At 49.4% G+C, this 16,321-nt stretch overlaps 7 protein-coding genes across 7 annotated transcripts; 5 read left to right on the forward strand and 2 right to left on the reverse strand.

Moving 5' to 3' along the window:
- Positions 1-181: 181 nt before the first annotated feature.
- On the forward strand, positions 182-1,878 carry HO173_005292 (uncharacterized protein; the record flags this gene model as incomplete). The annotated part of the gene is made up of 5 exons (XM_037307210.1): positions 182-230; positions 281-886; positions 938-1,049; positions 1,130-1,185; positions 1,304-1,878. 5 exons carry the CDS (start codon positions 182-184, stop codon positions 1,876-1,878), a joined length of 1,398 nt encoding a protein of 465 aa, XP_037165850.1.
- Positions 1,879-4,391: 2,513 nt separating this feature from the next.
- Positions 4,392-6,302, forward strand: HO173_005293 (uncharacterized protein; the record flags this gene model as incomplete). Its single annotated transcript, XM_037307211.1, has 2 exons — positions 4,392-5,215; positions 5,270-6,302. The coding sequence occupies 2 exons, from the start codon at positions 4,392-4,394 to the stop codon at positions 6,300-6,302; spliced, it is 1,857 nt and encodes a 618-aa protein (XP_037165851.1).
- Positions 6,303-7,115: 813 nt separating this feature from the next.
- HO173_005294 (uncharacterized protein) lies at positions 7,116-8,974 on the reverse strand (the record flags this gene model as incomplete). Its single annotated transcript, XM_037307212.1, has 3 exons — positions 7,116-7,161; positions 7,534-7,598; positions 7,937-8,974. 3 exons carry the CDS (start codon positions 8,972-8,974, stop codon positions 7,116-7,118), a joined length of 1,149 nt encoding a protein of 382 aa, XP_037165852.1.
- Positions 8,975-9,427: 453 nt separating this feature from the next.
- HO173_005295 (uncharacterized protein) lies at positions 9,428-10,362 on the forward strand (the record flags this gene model as incomplete). Its single annotated transcript, XM_037307213.1, has 2 exons — positions 9,428-9,441; positions 9,498-10,362. The coding sequence occupies 2 exons, from the start codon at positions 9,428-9,430 to the stop codon at positions 10,360-10,362; spliced, it is 879 nt and encodes a 292-aa protein (XP_037165853.1).
- Positions 10,363-10,766: 404 nt separating this feature from the next.
- On the reverse strand, positions 10,767-12,884 carry HO173_005296 (uncharacterized protein; the record flags this gene model as incomplete). The annotated part of the gene is made up of 4 exons (XM_037307214.1): positions 10,767-10,920; positions 11,237-11,286; positions 11,338-12,196; positions 12,244-12,884. 4 exons carry the CDS (start codon positions 12,882-12,884, stop codon positions 10,767-10,769), a joined length of 1,704 nt encoding a protein of 567 aa, XP_037165854.1.
- Positions 12,885-13,092: 208 nt separating this feature from the next.
- HO173_005297 (uncharacterized protein) lies at positions 13,093-14,000 on the forward strand (the record flags this gene model as incomplete). The annotated part of the gene is made up of 4 exons (XM_037307215.1): positions 13,093-13,123; positions 13,189-13,643; positions 13,697-13,919; positions 13,975-14,000. The coding sequence occupies 4 exons, from the start codon at positions 13,093-13,095 to the stop codon at positions 13,998-14,000; spliced, it is 735 nt and encodes a 244-aa protein (XP_037165855.1).
- A 558-nt stretch (positions 14,001-14,558) lies between these two features.
- HO173_005298 (uncharacterized protein) lies at positions 14,559-15,875 on the forward strand (the record flags this gene model as incomplete). Its single annotated transcript, XM_037307216.1, has 2 exons — positions 14,559-15,797; positions 15,846-15,875. 2 exons carry the CDS (start codon positions 14,559-14,561, stop codon positions 15,873-15,875), a joined length of 1,269 nt encoding a protein of 422 aa, XP_037165856.1.
- Positions 15,876-16,321: the final 446 nt, after the last annotated feature.

Here is a 16,321-nt window from a genome sequence, read left to right on the forward strand (position 1 = left end):
CACTGGGAGACTGAAACATTCAGTCCTTCTACGCCCTAGCGTGACACGCTAAACTGATCCTTGTCACTTTCAACATCAGTTCCTTTTCCTTTCATCACTTCGTAACCACCAACTTCTCCTCGACACTCTCTTCTCGCTGTGGATATAGCCAGGGAGACATAGCTCACACCCACGATAGAACATGTCGGAGGAAGACCAAGAACTGTTAAAAAAGATAAGCAAAATATCCGGTAAAGACTTGTGCCACAACATCCCAGTGCTTTTGCTGACGAGCACCCAGGCCACATCAATCTTCACAAAACTCAGGCAACTCCTACGCAAAATGACCCGAACAGTGATTTTGCATCGCCACTACCTTGGAACAGGTACACACCAGCTTCGTCAGGTAACTTGAACGCCGCACCTTGGAGGTCACCACGCGTGGCACCGTACACTCGAGGCCGAGGCCGAGCTGGCAGGATCGTGGCAAATCCTCACCGGAACCGTACTCTCGTCCTGAATAACAAATCCGGGGTTTCAATCCCCAGCGCGAAGGAGCCTAGTCCAGACTCTACTCCATCAAGTACAAAGGCCATTCAGTCGGAGGATGAGGAACTCATCCTTCGGCAGTCAACAAACCGCTGGGTCACCAAACGTGATCGACATATGCAACTCATTAATTCCTCGGTATACGACAAGGAGACCCCAGCCCGCAACAAAGCTATTGAAGAATCTCGACGACAAAAGGCGCTTCAAAAGGATCAACGAGAGAAGCAGAAGATTAAACGACACTTGAATATCCTTACTTCTCGTGCAGGTCAAGCTGCCAATGCTGTCCATGAAGTCTCAATCAATGGGCTAAGATTTCATGTCGCCGATGGCGGAAGCAAGCTTGTTCGGATCCGCGGTGAGAACCATGACCACAGACTGCGTTGATTCTCTCGCTCACAGCTTCTAGGCGCAACTGACTCCGCGAGCACGACCCCAAAGCAAGCTAACGTCGGCGGTGTTACCTTCCTACGAAGCAAGAACGGCAACCTCTACCGCTCGGGCATTGTCAAAGCCGAAAGGTAAGTCTGCCTCCTAGGTCAAACGGTCGATAAGTCGCAGCAGAACTTTCCGTGAGAACACGAGTAGCTGACCACTCTAGGGCCACGGGCAAATTCAGGAAGATCGCTGAACCATGCAAACGGTTTACTTTAACGGGTACCCTTTTCTTGATCCCTTAGTACCTCAGTCAAAACGTCGATGTTGACGCCAAGCTGCATCTCCTCGTTGGTTCAACGTTCTGGGCAATACTAATCATGAGTCCATCTTCATTTAGGACATTGCCCAAAAGGCCCACTATGCCCTTACACACATGATCCACTCAAGGTTGCCATGTGTAAAGATTACCTCCAGACAGGAACTTGTCCAGCTGGTGATTCCTGCGACCTCTCGCATGATCATACACCCGAGCGAGTACCTGCTTGTTTGCATTTCCTACGTGGCAAATGCTCCAACCCCTCATGTCGCTATGCACATGTTCGCGTCAATCCATCGGCCTCGGTTTGTAAGGGCTTTGCCGTCCTCGGCTATTGTAGCAAAGGAGCAAACTGTTCAGAACGACATGTTCATGAATGTCCCGATTACGCTAACAGTGGCGTCTGCCGCAAGCCGAAATGTCACTTGCCGCATGTTGATCGGGCTGGACAAATCAAAAAGCACGCTGCTAATGTTACAGATCGCGCGAATGGCTCCGAGGGAGACGATGATAGTGACATAGTAAGTGATGACGACTACGACGAGATAGATAGCGATGATGTCGATTCAGACGGCCTGGAGGAGGATGTGATGCAACTTTCCGATGAAACAGCTTCCCGCGCTCTATCTCAGCAGCAAGACTTTGTTCAATTCTAGAGTCTATGGAATTATCATGGGAGAAGAGAAAAACGTGCTTGACGTGGCGAAACTCCGTACCAATCGCTACGCCTTTGAGGTCACAGCAAACTTGGAGAATTTCCTCCTATACAACCCGGCAGAAGATGAAGCGATGAGGATCGTAAACATCACTAATGCCATCCTGTCTTGGTTCTTACTTTCTTTCGGCTTGTGGACGTATTCCGTTTTCGATACCATTTTTCTGTATGGAAAGGAGAATGGTGGATCATGCGATTTTCTAGATAGCAATTACTAGAAAAGATTACTCCGTTCGATGTGTCTTGCAGATATCACTCATATAGCTTATGCGTGCTCGATTGCTCTCACTTGCCCGGCTCCGCTTCGGGCGAAGCGCTACAACAGCAGCCTTTGTCAGCCCGCTCCATATTCTGACAGGTGCCGGATTGTTCGATAGCATCAAGATTGACGGTTTCTTATTCGGGATGCAGACCCCTTATACGGCGGCTCCCTTCATTGGGCCGAGGTAACAACATTGACAGGGAATCTCGCGGACAGAGATATCTCGAACGTATATTGGCGATCTACGTCCAAATGATTGCGAAACGCGTCTTAAGAAAAAGCAAAGGGAGCTCAGGAAAACAGCAAACAAATGTAGATTTAACCGCTGTATTACCCAGCGTTCTACACAGGTACGGGTGTGAGATTGAGAATGAACTAGCCCAAGCTGCATGGGTCGACTGAATCGGCATACAGTGTCCCCAGCAGGCTTTTACACTCTTAAGTGAATGGACTGGTATGAGAGAAGGGCTCAGTCGCTGCGAAGCTTGAGATGCATTGGTCTGAAGGGGTAGGAGGGAGAGCAGACAAAGGTTTTGGTATAGTTTATTTGTCAAAGAGGTACTTGCATAGAAGCATGCGTCTGCGGCGGCCCGTAAGGAAGCCAGCATGAACACACGGGACACGGGGATCTTTGCAGCTACCTTGGACTTGTAGCAATCCTAGGAAATGAGAGTCTATATCCGACGATGGACTTTCTGTTTGGTAGAGTACAACTGTTTTCCAACGAGACTGGCGAATCCAACGTGCTTCCTTTCGCCACTGTCCGCAATGTATCGTCATCACATGGCCCTTGGTGGGAGAAGGGAAGAAAAGCATTAAGCACATGCGATGGCGGATGGGCCCATGGGGACAAGAAGCAGATCGATAGTCTTTCGTTAGGCAGTTATCTCCAGCATGGAATTTCTGGGAGCAGTATGAGTAGTAAATGTGAAGCGAAAGAGGAAATCCATGCCCGGGTCCTTGCTGTGATTCGCGAGAGGGGTGTGATTGAAAGCCAGGGAAGTTTTGATGCTTTTACTTCTTTGCACCTCGGGCCAATCAATCGACAGCTTGTTGCATCTCTGTATCTTTGCATCTTTGTATCTTTGTATCGGTGACCTCGACTCTGGTGCCTTGGTCAGCTTGAAAGGGGGATGGATGATGGGTCAGAAGTAAGGTAGAAGATGAGTCGCAGCAGAGGCTGCAGACCGCAGAGGAGGTCATGCAGCAAAGCATAAATTCCTAGATGCGGGGTTGGAAAATAATATGCTCAGCTGCTGCTTCGCAATTCGCTACAAAGATGAATTTTCAATCCTTTTCCCGTCGTAAAGTAGTCATATGCAGGCCTGCCCAAACTAATACCCATACTGACCCCCAAAGTATTGGACAGTATACCTACTGCACCCAGATTCTTCTGCCCGACCAGCTGCTGCACTCCTGCACACTCCTGCAACTCTTGCACTTCTGCACTCCTACACCACTCTTCTGCACTTCAATTTGTACCTACCTACGTCGTCATCACCGTCATCTCCTTGGCTCATATTCTCTTGCTTTTCCTACGGCCTTACTCCCCACACTAAGGTTGCAGCAGCAGAGAAGAGACCAAGAGGAAAGAAAGCCGCGATAATCGATCACATATTTGCCCTATCCCGTCCTATCCCATCCCATGCTTTGCCTCGCTTGATCTTCCATACGCCGGTACGGATCGCCCTACAAGTTCCCTTGGTGGCCCTCAGGTGGGAGGGTCCTCCATCATCCATGACTTTTGACGGATTTTACGGACGCGTGCATAACTTAGCACTAGTCATAAAGGAAAACGGCTGCTATCTGCTTCACTACCTCTTTCCCCAGTCTCTTCCTGGCTCTGATCTCCGCACATCCTCTTTTTTTCTTCTTCTTCTTCTTCTTCTTCTGCTTCCATCATCATCATAATCATTATCATCATCATCATCATCATCATCATCGTCATTATCATTATCATCATCATTATTTTTGTTCACTTCTAATATCACTATCACTATTATTTTTATCCCACAGCCATCTATTTCCAGCACCAGACTACTGCCAATCTATTGAAAACTCAACTTTGCTCGGGTCTGGATCGGCACATTGGCCATCATTATTGACAATCCCCAAACCCCTCCCCCTCCCCCTTCCCCCCTGCCGCCTCCGCTCACCGCCTCTTTGGGAAATTCTCAACTTCAACAAGAGCCATGGCCGGCTTGGCCACCAGCAGCCAGCTCTATTCAAATGAGCCTCCGAATCCCCTGCATATGCAGTACTGGCGGAAAGGACAAGGGCAACTTGACCAAGAAGACGACTCTGTTCTCGACGACCACATTCTCGACTCTTCTTCTTTCGACGCCGCCGCAATGGACAACCTCCCACGAAGACAATCTTTCGCCAGCAGTGCCTCCCTGCTCTCTCCCGCACAGCAAGCCTGGCCCGATTTCGCTTACAACAATGATGCCACTCCTACCGCATCGTTGAATCATCAAGCGCCTCTATTCTCAGAGCACATCGCCAATCATTTTGCACCCAGGATTCCTCAATACCCAAGTTATGCCAGCCACATGGCAGCATGGAATTCCCAAGGCAACGTGGGCTCCGATACCTCAAATGCTGCAGCTTTTACCGCTTTCAATACAGATCTTGACGACGTCAAACCGGAAGAGCCCTTCAATCATGATGTTGCCCAACCATCGCACCAGAATCTTTACGGAGGACTACCTCGCGCCTCGGCTCCAGATTATCGCCACGATGCTGTATCAGCGGCTTCTCCTCAGTGGTCCACATCGTCCTCAGACGCGGTGGAAAAGATACCCAGGAGTGGGCATGTCCAAAGTCCGACGTTCAATCACAATGCACCGCACTTGAGGCGGGACGGTGTTCGCAAGAAGAATGCTCGTTTCGATATTCCGGACGGTCATAATGTCCACACCATCGACCTCTTGATCGCCGCTGCCGATCCGACTAATGAAGAGAAAATTAGGACACTCAAGCAGGAGAAGCGGTTACTGAGGAACAGGCAAGCAGCGTATGATGACCTCACACTGCTGGGCCTCACGTATCCACACTGACGCCAATCTAGTCTCGACTCTCGATGCCGCAAGAAGCATCACACTGAGAAATTGGAGGAAGAGAAGAAACAGTTCATCACCATGATTGATAGGTTGGAGGAGGATATTCAGAACATGCGGCTACAGGAACAAAGGTGGCTACATGAGCGCCAGCAATGGCATCAATTCACCGAGGGTCTCGCAAGGGAGAAAGAGGAGCTTGTTCGACAGCATACGCTTGAAACCGCCGAGCTGCGCAAGAAAAACAACTGCTTAGCGGAGGAAATGCAGAGGCTTGAGAGCATGTCAGTGTCCGCTCAACCTAGCTCTGCTGGGATATCCGCCGGCTTTCCTGATTTCGAGCATCTTACGATGGATACAAGTTCGTTTGACGACTTCGCTTTCATCGAGAACCCTATCATGAACACCGAGCCTAAAAACGAAGCATCCCTCGTGGTCCTACCAAAGAAGGAGACTCCACCGCCTATGAAGAATGAAGATACTTCAGCTGCTTCGGGACTTCTGTTGATGCTCCTGCTTTGTGGCGCCTGGGTAGCGTCGAATACATCGTCAGCAACTGCTGTCATCCCGCGCATGCCAGATGATGTCCGAGTGGCATCCTCAGCGATCCTAAAGAACATCTACAGAGATGCGGGCCTCGAGCCTTGTCATACTTCTAGGCCCACCTCCAAGAACCCTGGTATGGCACAAGCGGGACCTTTTTCGAGCCACCCAAACGCTTCACCTCTGGCAGCGTTACACAATGACCTCACGACCCCAACTCAGCAGCAAGAGCGTGAACAGCTCTTCTCTCTCTCCGCAGATCAGTACAGTCATATGATGTCTGATGATCTATTCGCCGACGAGCCCGAGCTGAATGCACCACCCTCTGATAGAAGAAACCTTGGAGAACTTTTCGCGGCCATCCGCGTGGAGAAGAAGGGTCCCGCCGCCGAGGTTTACACCAGGTCACTCATGCGAAGTGAAGTGCCCGCAAACCTGGTCAGGGACTTCGCAAGAATGGTCGCCGAGGGCAGTAGGCGGAGTGGGGAACCGCTGAGCTAGCCCTTACGAAGCAGCTTTTGATCAATGTTTCGACAAGCATGACAGACGACAAGTGACTGATGGAGGAGCGGTCTGTCGCTGTCATCCACTTATCGACCACGAACTATGAACTACGAATCTCTTTTGTCCTTTACGATGATGATCATGAGCAAGACCTATATCGCGTTCAGCACGCAACCACAGACCCCGCAAGGGGTAAACAATCGTTGAGGATGGATTGATGAATTATTCAGTATCTGCGATTAAGCGAGCATGCCAATGATACCTACTTTCTACCAGACCTCACGGCTCACGACCTACGGCAGAGGCTTTCTGCTGTTCTTCAGCGAGCGTTGGGATTGTTTGATGATTTTCTTGCTTTCGAGTCAAGCGATATGAACAGGGTTTGAGGGGGTTCACCCTCCACGGGATATTGACTCAGTGACTTTGATGAGACCGAGCTTCGAGAGGAATGCGCATAGTGCGCACTTTTTGTTCACTTCTTGATGTCTACTTCTAGATACGAGACAAGATTTTAAGGGTATGAAGCCCACGGTTTGATGTCGAAGAGCTTAGCCAGTGATTCGTCCTCACTCAAATCTACATACTCTTCCCCTTCATCGAAATTTCTTCACATACACATGTAAGACGACAACGTAGATACCCAAGGCTTTGTGCCTAGCAAATTCTTTGTTTTCTCTCTCGTAGATATATAGCCCGTGCCTTTACTATTTACGCCCACCACGCCCCTAACGCCAAATCCAAAACCGTACCTGCGTCCAGCGCCCATGTACGTCGCGCATCAGTCCAGCCTGTGACATGACGCGTGCATCTCTAAATCGAGTCCTTCGTTTTCGGACTATACTTGTCCTTCCATATCCTGTCCCGAAATAGCAACGTTAGCCTGGACTCGAGATCAACAACATCGGTCGGCATCATGGATCCAGGACTCGGCGAGCTCGCTTCGTCCTCCTACTTTCTACGTGGTTCATTTGGATAATTCGGTTGGGAAGCGGCGATAGACCAATCCTTCACGCCGCAGTAAGTCATGTTTAGGGTGGAGTGGTCTTGGAGTGTGCGAGCCAATCATCCAACATTCGATCAGAATGAATGAAACAAGGTCACCCAGCTGCCCGAACAATGGTCGCAAGGCTAGCACGACGAAAATAGTATATTTCGAATGGGATGAATTGCCACCCGAGAAGGAATACACGGAAGATAATGGGTTGCACGATAGGGAAGAAAGGCTTACCAACTGTTTCCGAGGGTTTTGGATCCGTTCTGTTCGGCGAGACGGTAGTATTGCGCTGCTGTATACTAGATGAGATTAGCAGGATGCGTTGATGCCTGATGTGATGTAATGTGATGTGATGGGATGCGATGGAGTTAAGGGGAAGGATTGGCCTGGAAGAGAGGTAATCGATGAAGGATCGAAGGTCTGCCTGGTTGAGATGCGCCGCTGGCTTTGGGGATATGTTTGAGGGATCACAACCGCTTTTCTCACAGCCAGTCAAGCAAGCCGCCAGACAGCAGTGAGAATGTGAGGGTGACTCCAAATCTACCTGGGCGATTAAAGGAAGAACGAAGTGTTCTCTCCATACTTTCGACTTCTCAAGTCTCCTTGTTTGCGGAATGAAAAGAAAGTTTGGACTCACTCTGTCCTTTGGACCACCTTGCCCACTTTCATAGCACCGCGCAACCTCATTCATTGCATCCGTATCCCCAAGGTTCGCGGCCGTCTCGTAATACTTCCTCGCCGCAACCACGTCCTTCTGTACGCCCCAACCGTGCCTAAAGCTATTCGCAAGCTCGTAGATCGCAAGCACCAACTCTCCCTTCGCAGCTCCTCCCTTCTTCATACCGGAATGGAGAGCAGCGGACTCAACGGATGCAGAAGAGGATGCTGCTGCGGATAGATGCTGTATGGCGAGCGGAGGGTTAGGGGGGACTCCCCAGCCATGGCGCAGAGCAAGACCGAACATAATCTGAGCCATAGCGTTGCTATCTGCTAAACGTCCGAACATGGCTGTTGAGTTGACTAGATCCCCTGATTCATGGAGACGAATGGCTTCCTGAATGTTTTCATCGCCCTTCGCAGAGCTGACGCTGCGGGTCGTTCCTGGACGAACGCTGAGACTTTGCTCCGGGTCTGTCGGTGTTTCCTGCGAGAATCTGTCTTGGTAGAACTTCTGTTCACAAGTCACACCTTTCGGCTGCCCATCTAGGGAGGCAGGCCTGTTGTTCGGATTTCCCTTTGCCAGCATTGTCGCTCTTTCTTCCCACTGTGCTTCCTTCTCTTCACCCTGAACGGCGACATCTTGTATATGCGGTAAATCCGTAGGCACATTGACAGAGCTCGAACTCGGAGTGCGTGATCTGTTCAAATGTAGCCTTTGGGACAACCTTTTCTCGCTCTTGGGTGAGGTCCTGGACTGTGCTGACTGTGTAGATGCATTGGAAGAGCTTCGCAGACGGGAAAAGTGGCTGGAAAGACGATGCTCGCTCTTGTGAGGTGCGGGCTCGGCAACTTCGCTGGTAAAGCTTGGAGGGCTGATCAGCTCTTGAGTGTTTGTGTCTGATCTAACAAAGGTAAATCCATCAGCAATAGGGTCGGGTTCCGGTGGAGACACCACGCTTGGGGTGACATCTTCCTTGATCTTTTCTTTCTTCTTGAGGATATCTTTGAGCGTCATGTCGTCTGCTGTAGAACGGAAAATGAAAAATGAACGACGCTACAAAGCCGCGATCCAGGGGTTTGCTGGTGATTGTGGTAGTGGTAATGGTAGTGGTAGTGAAGAGGCAATTGGCCCTGTCAGCCTGCCTAACAGCGATTCACTTGATTCGCAGAATGTCTGAATAACTTCTCAAATGCCTTTTTGGTAATGTTGAAGGCATTGGGGCAAAGTTGAACAATAATCAAAAGCCAAGCCACTCCGTTGTTGACGTTCAGTTGGCTCAGCCTTGTTAGGGAATTTTGGCGTTTCTGCTTCTCCCCACTCTTTCTGTTGCATGGCCATGTTACGCTACCAAACAATCCCTTCTCATGCACTAGATTCTCCAACCCCAGGAGCCCAACTGCGACACTGACACTGTATCTGCCAAGACTCATGGTTTGAAGCAGCTGTTCTTTCAAGAGATGCATTGCGATGGCGGGTCCCCCGTAAGACACTTCAATCCCTTTGGCACAAGCTACATGTTTTGACCAACGATGTATAGAGCACAGCATCTGAGTTCCAACTTCCTCGAGCTTCCCTCCGAGATACGTAATCGTATTTACGCCCATCTTCTCGTCGACGAGGACACGTATACCGAGGGTAAGGACTCAAAGTTCATTCGTGATGACATTGGTGGCATCCTCATCCGGGAACTTTACCCAGGATTCTACAAGGCTGGCTCTAGACGGAGGTCGTACTTGACACCAGATTGGGATCCAATCCACCACAAAGAACGGAGAACCACTTACACTCTGGATTCTAAAGTCCAACTCCAGCTTTTCTACGTGTGTCGTCAGGTTTACAACGAGGCCTCTTACATCTTTTACGCACATAATCGCTTCTACGTGGATACAATAGACACTTTTGTTCCATTCCTTGAAGATCGTCCGGTCCATGTTCGAGATCTCATTAAGACGATATCGATTCCGGTGCCCTACGGAGTCCAAAAAGACGAGGGAGGGGAAGATATCCCGAGATTCTGTAATGTCAAGGTATCGACCTTTGAAAAAGCATGTGCAGATCTGGCTACCCGCCCAGAGCTCACGGCGAATCTAGAGCAATTGGATCTCCGCGTCTGGGACTATTATGGAGAGGAGGAGTACAACATGGTAGGCAGTCTCGACATGGATACTGTACGGATATCCACATACTGCGCAGGAGAACTCGCCTCGATGGCGGACCCTCGGATAATGACTCTGTCCTTTTTCGATTGGCACCATTCAGCCATGGCTGGGCCTGAAGGACAGTCCGTCTTTGAACCGCTGCCAGATCATATTCGCCGAAAGCTTCAAAGGCTTAGGGACATGTCTAAGCTTGAAAACGATGACGACGACAGTAGTGGGGATGATGGCAACGACGATCGATGAGGACGACGGCGACGACTTTGAGGAGAACCTCACCCATTCAGATGGCTTCCAAAGGGGCATAATGCACGCCATGCTCGGTAACAGGCCGCATCTCACATGTTAATTCCGGCTCCTGATACGAGCAGCAGTTACGCCCCAGAGGGGAAAAGGTGGTTTGAGGGCGCTGATGTCTTGAATTCTGTACTACCAGGGGTATTACACTAGACGAGTCAATCGTTGATGACTGAGGCATTTTAGATAGAATCTTAGCGGACAGAAAATGTCTCTACCCTCCTGGGATTTTCATTGCTTTTGAGGACTCTAACCGCAACAATTGCCATTTCTCTCGCCACAGCTGAATCACGAGCAGCTTCTCCTACTCTATAATCTACAAAATCCCTACTCTCCTACAACGGGTTGATATCTTACTTCTTGAGGAGGACTTGCCCATTATTGGCCGTGATCTTGCATTCTCTGAAGCCACGGTGAATGGCCGCGTCCAGGCTAAGGGCCATATCTTCCTCATAATACTCATGGCTTTTTACTATGCACGATTGGTATTGCACAGACTTAGTTTTACTAGGTCAACTGAATCAGCTCCCGTTCCAGTGCTCGGGCAATCTAAGTCTGCAGGAGCAGGTTTGCTTGATCTGGCGTTGGTACTCCATAGCTTTTGCCTCGACAGACCAACAGACGTCCTTAGGCATAGTACACAGTATGAAAAGCCAGTCGACGACAGATGCTTGCATGGAAACCGTCTTCAATGTAGCGATGATCTGAGCGATGTCTCTGTTCTATGTCATGCTAATTAAAGCTCCAAAGCTTTACAAGAAGGCTGTCCTCCTTGGCTGAATCTCCATCATGCTTCATAAATATCTTCTTAGGTATCTCATACTCAACTTCTGGGGGCTTCTTGATGTCCTTCGAGAGTTCCGCGTCGAGCATCTATGATGTATTAGCGATTTCAACCCTGCCAAATCGATCGAAGACACTTACGGTACCATAGGAGTAATCCAGGAAGTCTTCCAGATTGTATGCTTGCTTTGTGAACTGCTCCGAGATTATTTTTGCGATAGTTGCAACATTTGGATGGTAGTGCGACTGGAGCATCTGGATCTCCCATAGACTGCTCTCTTGTGCATGTGTCTCCATGGGATCTGATTCCCCCTGTCCAAAAGGATCTCCCCACGTTTCTTCGTCTTGATCACCCTCGCCAATTCTGTGGATCATGAAAGTACAACTAGGGTGACTCTTCAGAAGGTTATATATCCAAGGTACTACAACAACAATCCCTGATGGTGGTGCGAAGAGGCTTAAGCGGGCGAGCCGCTTGACAAAGCTTGCTACCAAAGCTGCTGGCAGATGCGTCGATGCTAAGAAGGTGTCGAGAAGTCTGAAGAAGCGCGAGCGGTGCTTCGAGTGGAGTATTCTAGAATCAAGGAGAGAGTAGAGCTTCCGATAGAACTGGGGGTAGTCCAGGTTCTTGTGCTGGATCAAATAGAAAAGACCAGAGAGCGAGAGTAGCGAAGTTGACCCGCCAACATTGAATGAGTCCGTTAAAAAGTCCATGAGTAATTCCACTCTCAGAAACCATGGCGCTATTCGATATGACATCAGCTCGAGGATTGTTTTGCGCTGGTTTTTGCTAAGGTCTTGACGCAGCAGTGCCATCCATGCCTTCTGAGCCTGCTTCTTATGTGCAGGCATTGAGTGTATATCGCGCTTTGATTTGTTGGGAGACCCCACGTAAAAGATTCCAATCTCTTCCTGCTGTTCTGGGATCGATTCTATGACGGCCATGATAGTGAGTATGTTTTGCACAAGAGCATCGGGACCATTGTTGGAGGCGAGGTCACTGGAGCGGATCAGCAAATGTCCGGTGAGGGTGGGCTTGACACATACGCCAAACAGGCAAAGGTATAGTATCGGACGTCGTCGTATTTTTCGACATACTTTTCCACGAATTCGGTCCTAGTTTCTTCGGCAACATTTTCCTCGATCAGAGTCTGGACAAGTTTTCCGAAAAGACCATTTTGCCAGACAGCGTCTTCAGATTGATTCAAGTGTAACGCTTTCTCCTTGACTAGTCGCATAACGACAGTCAATACCGTGCTCTGTTTACCAGTTCCTCCGTTTCTAAGCAACCGCAACAATCCTTGCTCATAGTCCTGCAACCTCTCTCTGAGCCATTGCACTATTGTAGCTTCATTACCAGAGCCTTCTCGGAGCTTGCTCAGACTTCCTCCAGCCATCAATCTACAGAACACTCGACAGAGTGTCACCGCGGCAACAATGTCTTCGTCTAATGCCCCAACTTTTTCTTGCAAGTATTGTAGTAGGGTATGTATGTTGTTGTAATTGGTCCTTGATTGAAATATTTTTTCTTCGAGCTGCAGAGCTTGATCTTGGAAGTCGACTTCCCGGGGGGAGTCCACTGTCACCGTCCGGCTCTTCTTCGAGATACGAAATGTTTCATCCTTTCGCTTCCTCTTTTTTCCAGGCTCGACCCTGCTAGTGGTAGCTTTGGCCATTATCGGCTGCATTGTGTCCTGTGAATGCTCGGATCTAGAGAAGTCATGGCTCCCGAGGGACTTTTGAAGTTGATAATGCCAAGCTATGAAATGTACCGCCTAATCTTATCGAGTCTAGGGTGACCGTCTTCTCTTGCCAAGACCACTAGGGCTATTCAGAAAAGGTCGCTTCATTTCACATCAAGCCCTCAAGCTTTCCTTCCACGACCACACAACCACAATGGCATCTCGATTGGCAAGGAGCGCTGTCGGTAAGTTCTACAAGTTCGGCATAAGCCGTTTCTTTGGCATTGAGTATTATGCTAATCTATAGTAGGTGTTGCCCGACTCCGACCAGCTATCCCAATCCGCACCCTCCCTTCGCTCTCCACCACTCTGACCTCAAGGCGATATGCATCTAACGTCCCTACACAAGAACCATCGAAGAAGGCACAGTCAATCATTGATGCTCTGCCCGGCTCTTCTTTGATCTCCAAAACAGCCATCTTGTCCGTTGGGGCTTCGCTCTCAGCCTTCGCCATAAGCAATGAGTTCTATGTTGTCAACGAAGAGTCAGTTGTTATGCTTGCGACATTGAGCGTTTTCTGGGCTGTGTTTCACTATGGCGGACCGATGTACAAGGACTGGGCTGAAGGGCAAGTGAATAAGATCAAGAACATCTTGAATGCTGCCAGGGAAGACCATACGAGCGCAGTGAAGGCAAGGATCAACAACGTAAAAGAGTTGGGAAGCGTGATTGATGTTACAAAACAGCTGTTCGAGGTCTCGAAGGTACAATCCTGGGACGGATCTGTAAATTGAGGATCGTGGCTAAAAAGTACTAGGAGACGGCCAAGCTGGAAGCTCAAGCTTTCGAGCTGGAGCAGAAGACCGCATTGGCTGCTGAAGCGAAGTCGGTGCTAGATTCGTGGGTCAGATATGAAGGTCAGGTCAAGCAACGGCAGCAGAAGGAGCTCGCGGAGAGCATTATTAGCAAGATCACAAAGGAGCTGGAGAATCCTAAGACTTTACAACAGATCCTTCAGCAAAGTGTAGCGGACGTTGAGAGTATGTAATTGAGACGCTCTGTGTCACGATTCCTGTAATGCTGACAATCGTGCAGAGATCGTATCGTCCAAGGCACAATAAAAGACTTCTCGAACTGTATGTGTACTCTATCTTTGCGTCGATTAAGTAGATACAACATTGCCCAAAACGTGAGCTACGTGCTTTGAAACGCCTGTGATCTACCTCCAGGGATAGAAGGACCTTCCCAATACTCATTTGCAATTGCCACCCAAATGCTCACTGCTGGACTAACGTGGCCATGAAGAGGCACAGAAGGGGCCGCAATTTATTCCCAACGCCTTTTGATTGACAGTAACTCGGAACCGTAGTCAGGTCAGTGGAGAGGCTGGTAGAGGAAGGTTCCTAATCTCAGAGCATTTACATTCTGGCTGCAATCCCACCGTACCCGATCATCACTTGACTCGCTATGGTACTGATCTTGAGACAGTGATCTGTTAGGAGATAGTGGTACGGCCGGGAGTGTAGTCGGGTTTCAGCCCTAATCTTATCAAGCTCCAAAGACGCTTGGGGCCATTCCTGAACACATCAAAGTCACCATCACTGGACGCACACAGGTACTGAGCGACCGGCAACATAGGCTGGGGTCAGAATCCAGAATTGAGGAATTTGAAACCAACGATGGAGTCTCCAAGTACTCGCGAAACCCTTGCAAAGCTCGAGAACCCGTCAACCTCTCAATCAGAGAAACCGTCCGGCTACAATGATCTCCTACGCCAGATCACCTCCAGCTCAGATCCCTCCCAAGTGCCACCGAACCTTATAGCGTTCATCGACTCGATACTAAAGGATTCTTTGGGCATTATAGCGGCGAGACCGTTACTAGCATCAGCCGTTGAGGCCATCGGCTCAATCAAGAGTACAGAGTCCAAGATTGAGGTCGGGACCCACGCTTTACAGATTTTGGAGTCAAGGGTTGTTTCATTTGAGGAGCAAGATGCTATGATACGGGAGATCACGGCAGATGCCTATCAAGAGCAGGAAGACTTTATTGACGCCGCGAAGATGCTACAAGGCATACAACTAGAATCATCACAACGTAAGATCTCAGACGATGCAAAAGTCAAGACCTGGATGCGGATCTGCCGACTTTACATCGAAGAGGATGACACTACGAGCGCTGAAAGCTACCTGAACCGGGCAAAGAATCTACTCTACAAAGTGGAGGACCCAGAACTCAACCTCATGTTTCATCTCTCTCAGGCTCGAATACTTGATGCTCGGCGAAAGTTTCTCGACGCCAGCTCAGCATACCATAGCGTCAGCTTCAACATGACACTCGCCGAAGAAGAACGCATGCATGCTCTTTCTGCAGCTATCAAATGCGCTGTGTTAGCACCCGCAGGCCCACAACGATCACGTACTCTCGCAAAGCTATACAAAGACGAGAGAGCACCTCATGTCGCTGAATTTGGCATTCTAGAGAAGATGTTCTTGGATCGTCTACTCTCGGTAGAGGAAGTCGACAAATTCGCAGACAGCCTTGCCCCTCATCAGCTTGCAAGGACGAGTGATGGGTCTACGGTCCTTCGAAAGGCTGTTATAGAACACAATCTTCTGAGCACTTCCAGACTGTACAACAACATCGGGGTCAACGAACTTGGCTTACTGCTAGATCTTGATGTTGAGCGAAGTGAAGAATATGCGGCTGGCATGATGGAACAGGGACGCTTGACAGGCAGGATAGATCAGATTGACGGGATGATCTTCTTCGACGGTGGTGAAGGTAGTGAGGAGAGGACAAATGGAGGGCAGGCTGGTAACGTGGTTGGTCGTGACCTTAGGAAATGGGATGCCAAGGTGCAAGGTGTTGCAGAAGAGGTTGAGCGCGTTGCTTCTACGTTGCAAGCTCTGTATCCGGTTCGTTCTCCGTTAATGACCTGTGAAGTCGAGCTGACAACATGATAGGATTTCTCGAGTGCCAATTTGGTCCATTAGCGAAGATTTCGGCATTGCATTGCGAAGGCGCACAGATCTGCATACTGGCGATAGACAAAACGGTGGCAAGCAACCCCATGGCGTTACGATTGATGACTAAAGAGACACCAATGAAATGCATATCATGAGTTCGTCATGATGCTGAGGTTTCCTTATTGCAAACTGACCGCATATCCATGTGCCGAAACATTTCCTAACTTCTCAGAGATTCTCACAATACGGATCGTCATTTGCCCACCCATGCTCGGATCAGGCCTTCGTCTGGTACTCACAGCCACAACGTGTTCAATAAGGCCAAAGCGATTTGATGACCTTTTTACGGGCCACGAAAGTGGTGCCGTAAGACTATTCGCTTCAGTACAGGGGCAGCTGAAGCTGCACGCTGGTGGAGTCTGTAGCCCGAAAGATTCTTTCTTTACCGTTGATTTCTCCACAACATGAGAGCA

This window comes from Letharia columbiana (genome assembly GCF_014066305.1).
Source record: "Letharia columbiana isolate WasteWater2 chromosome Unknown Sc0000014_s0, whole genome shotgun sequence".
Classification (NCBI taxonomy): Eukaryota; Fungi; Ascomycota; class Lecanoromycetes; order Lecanorales; family Parmeliaceae; genus Letharia; species Letharia columbiana.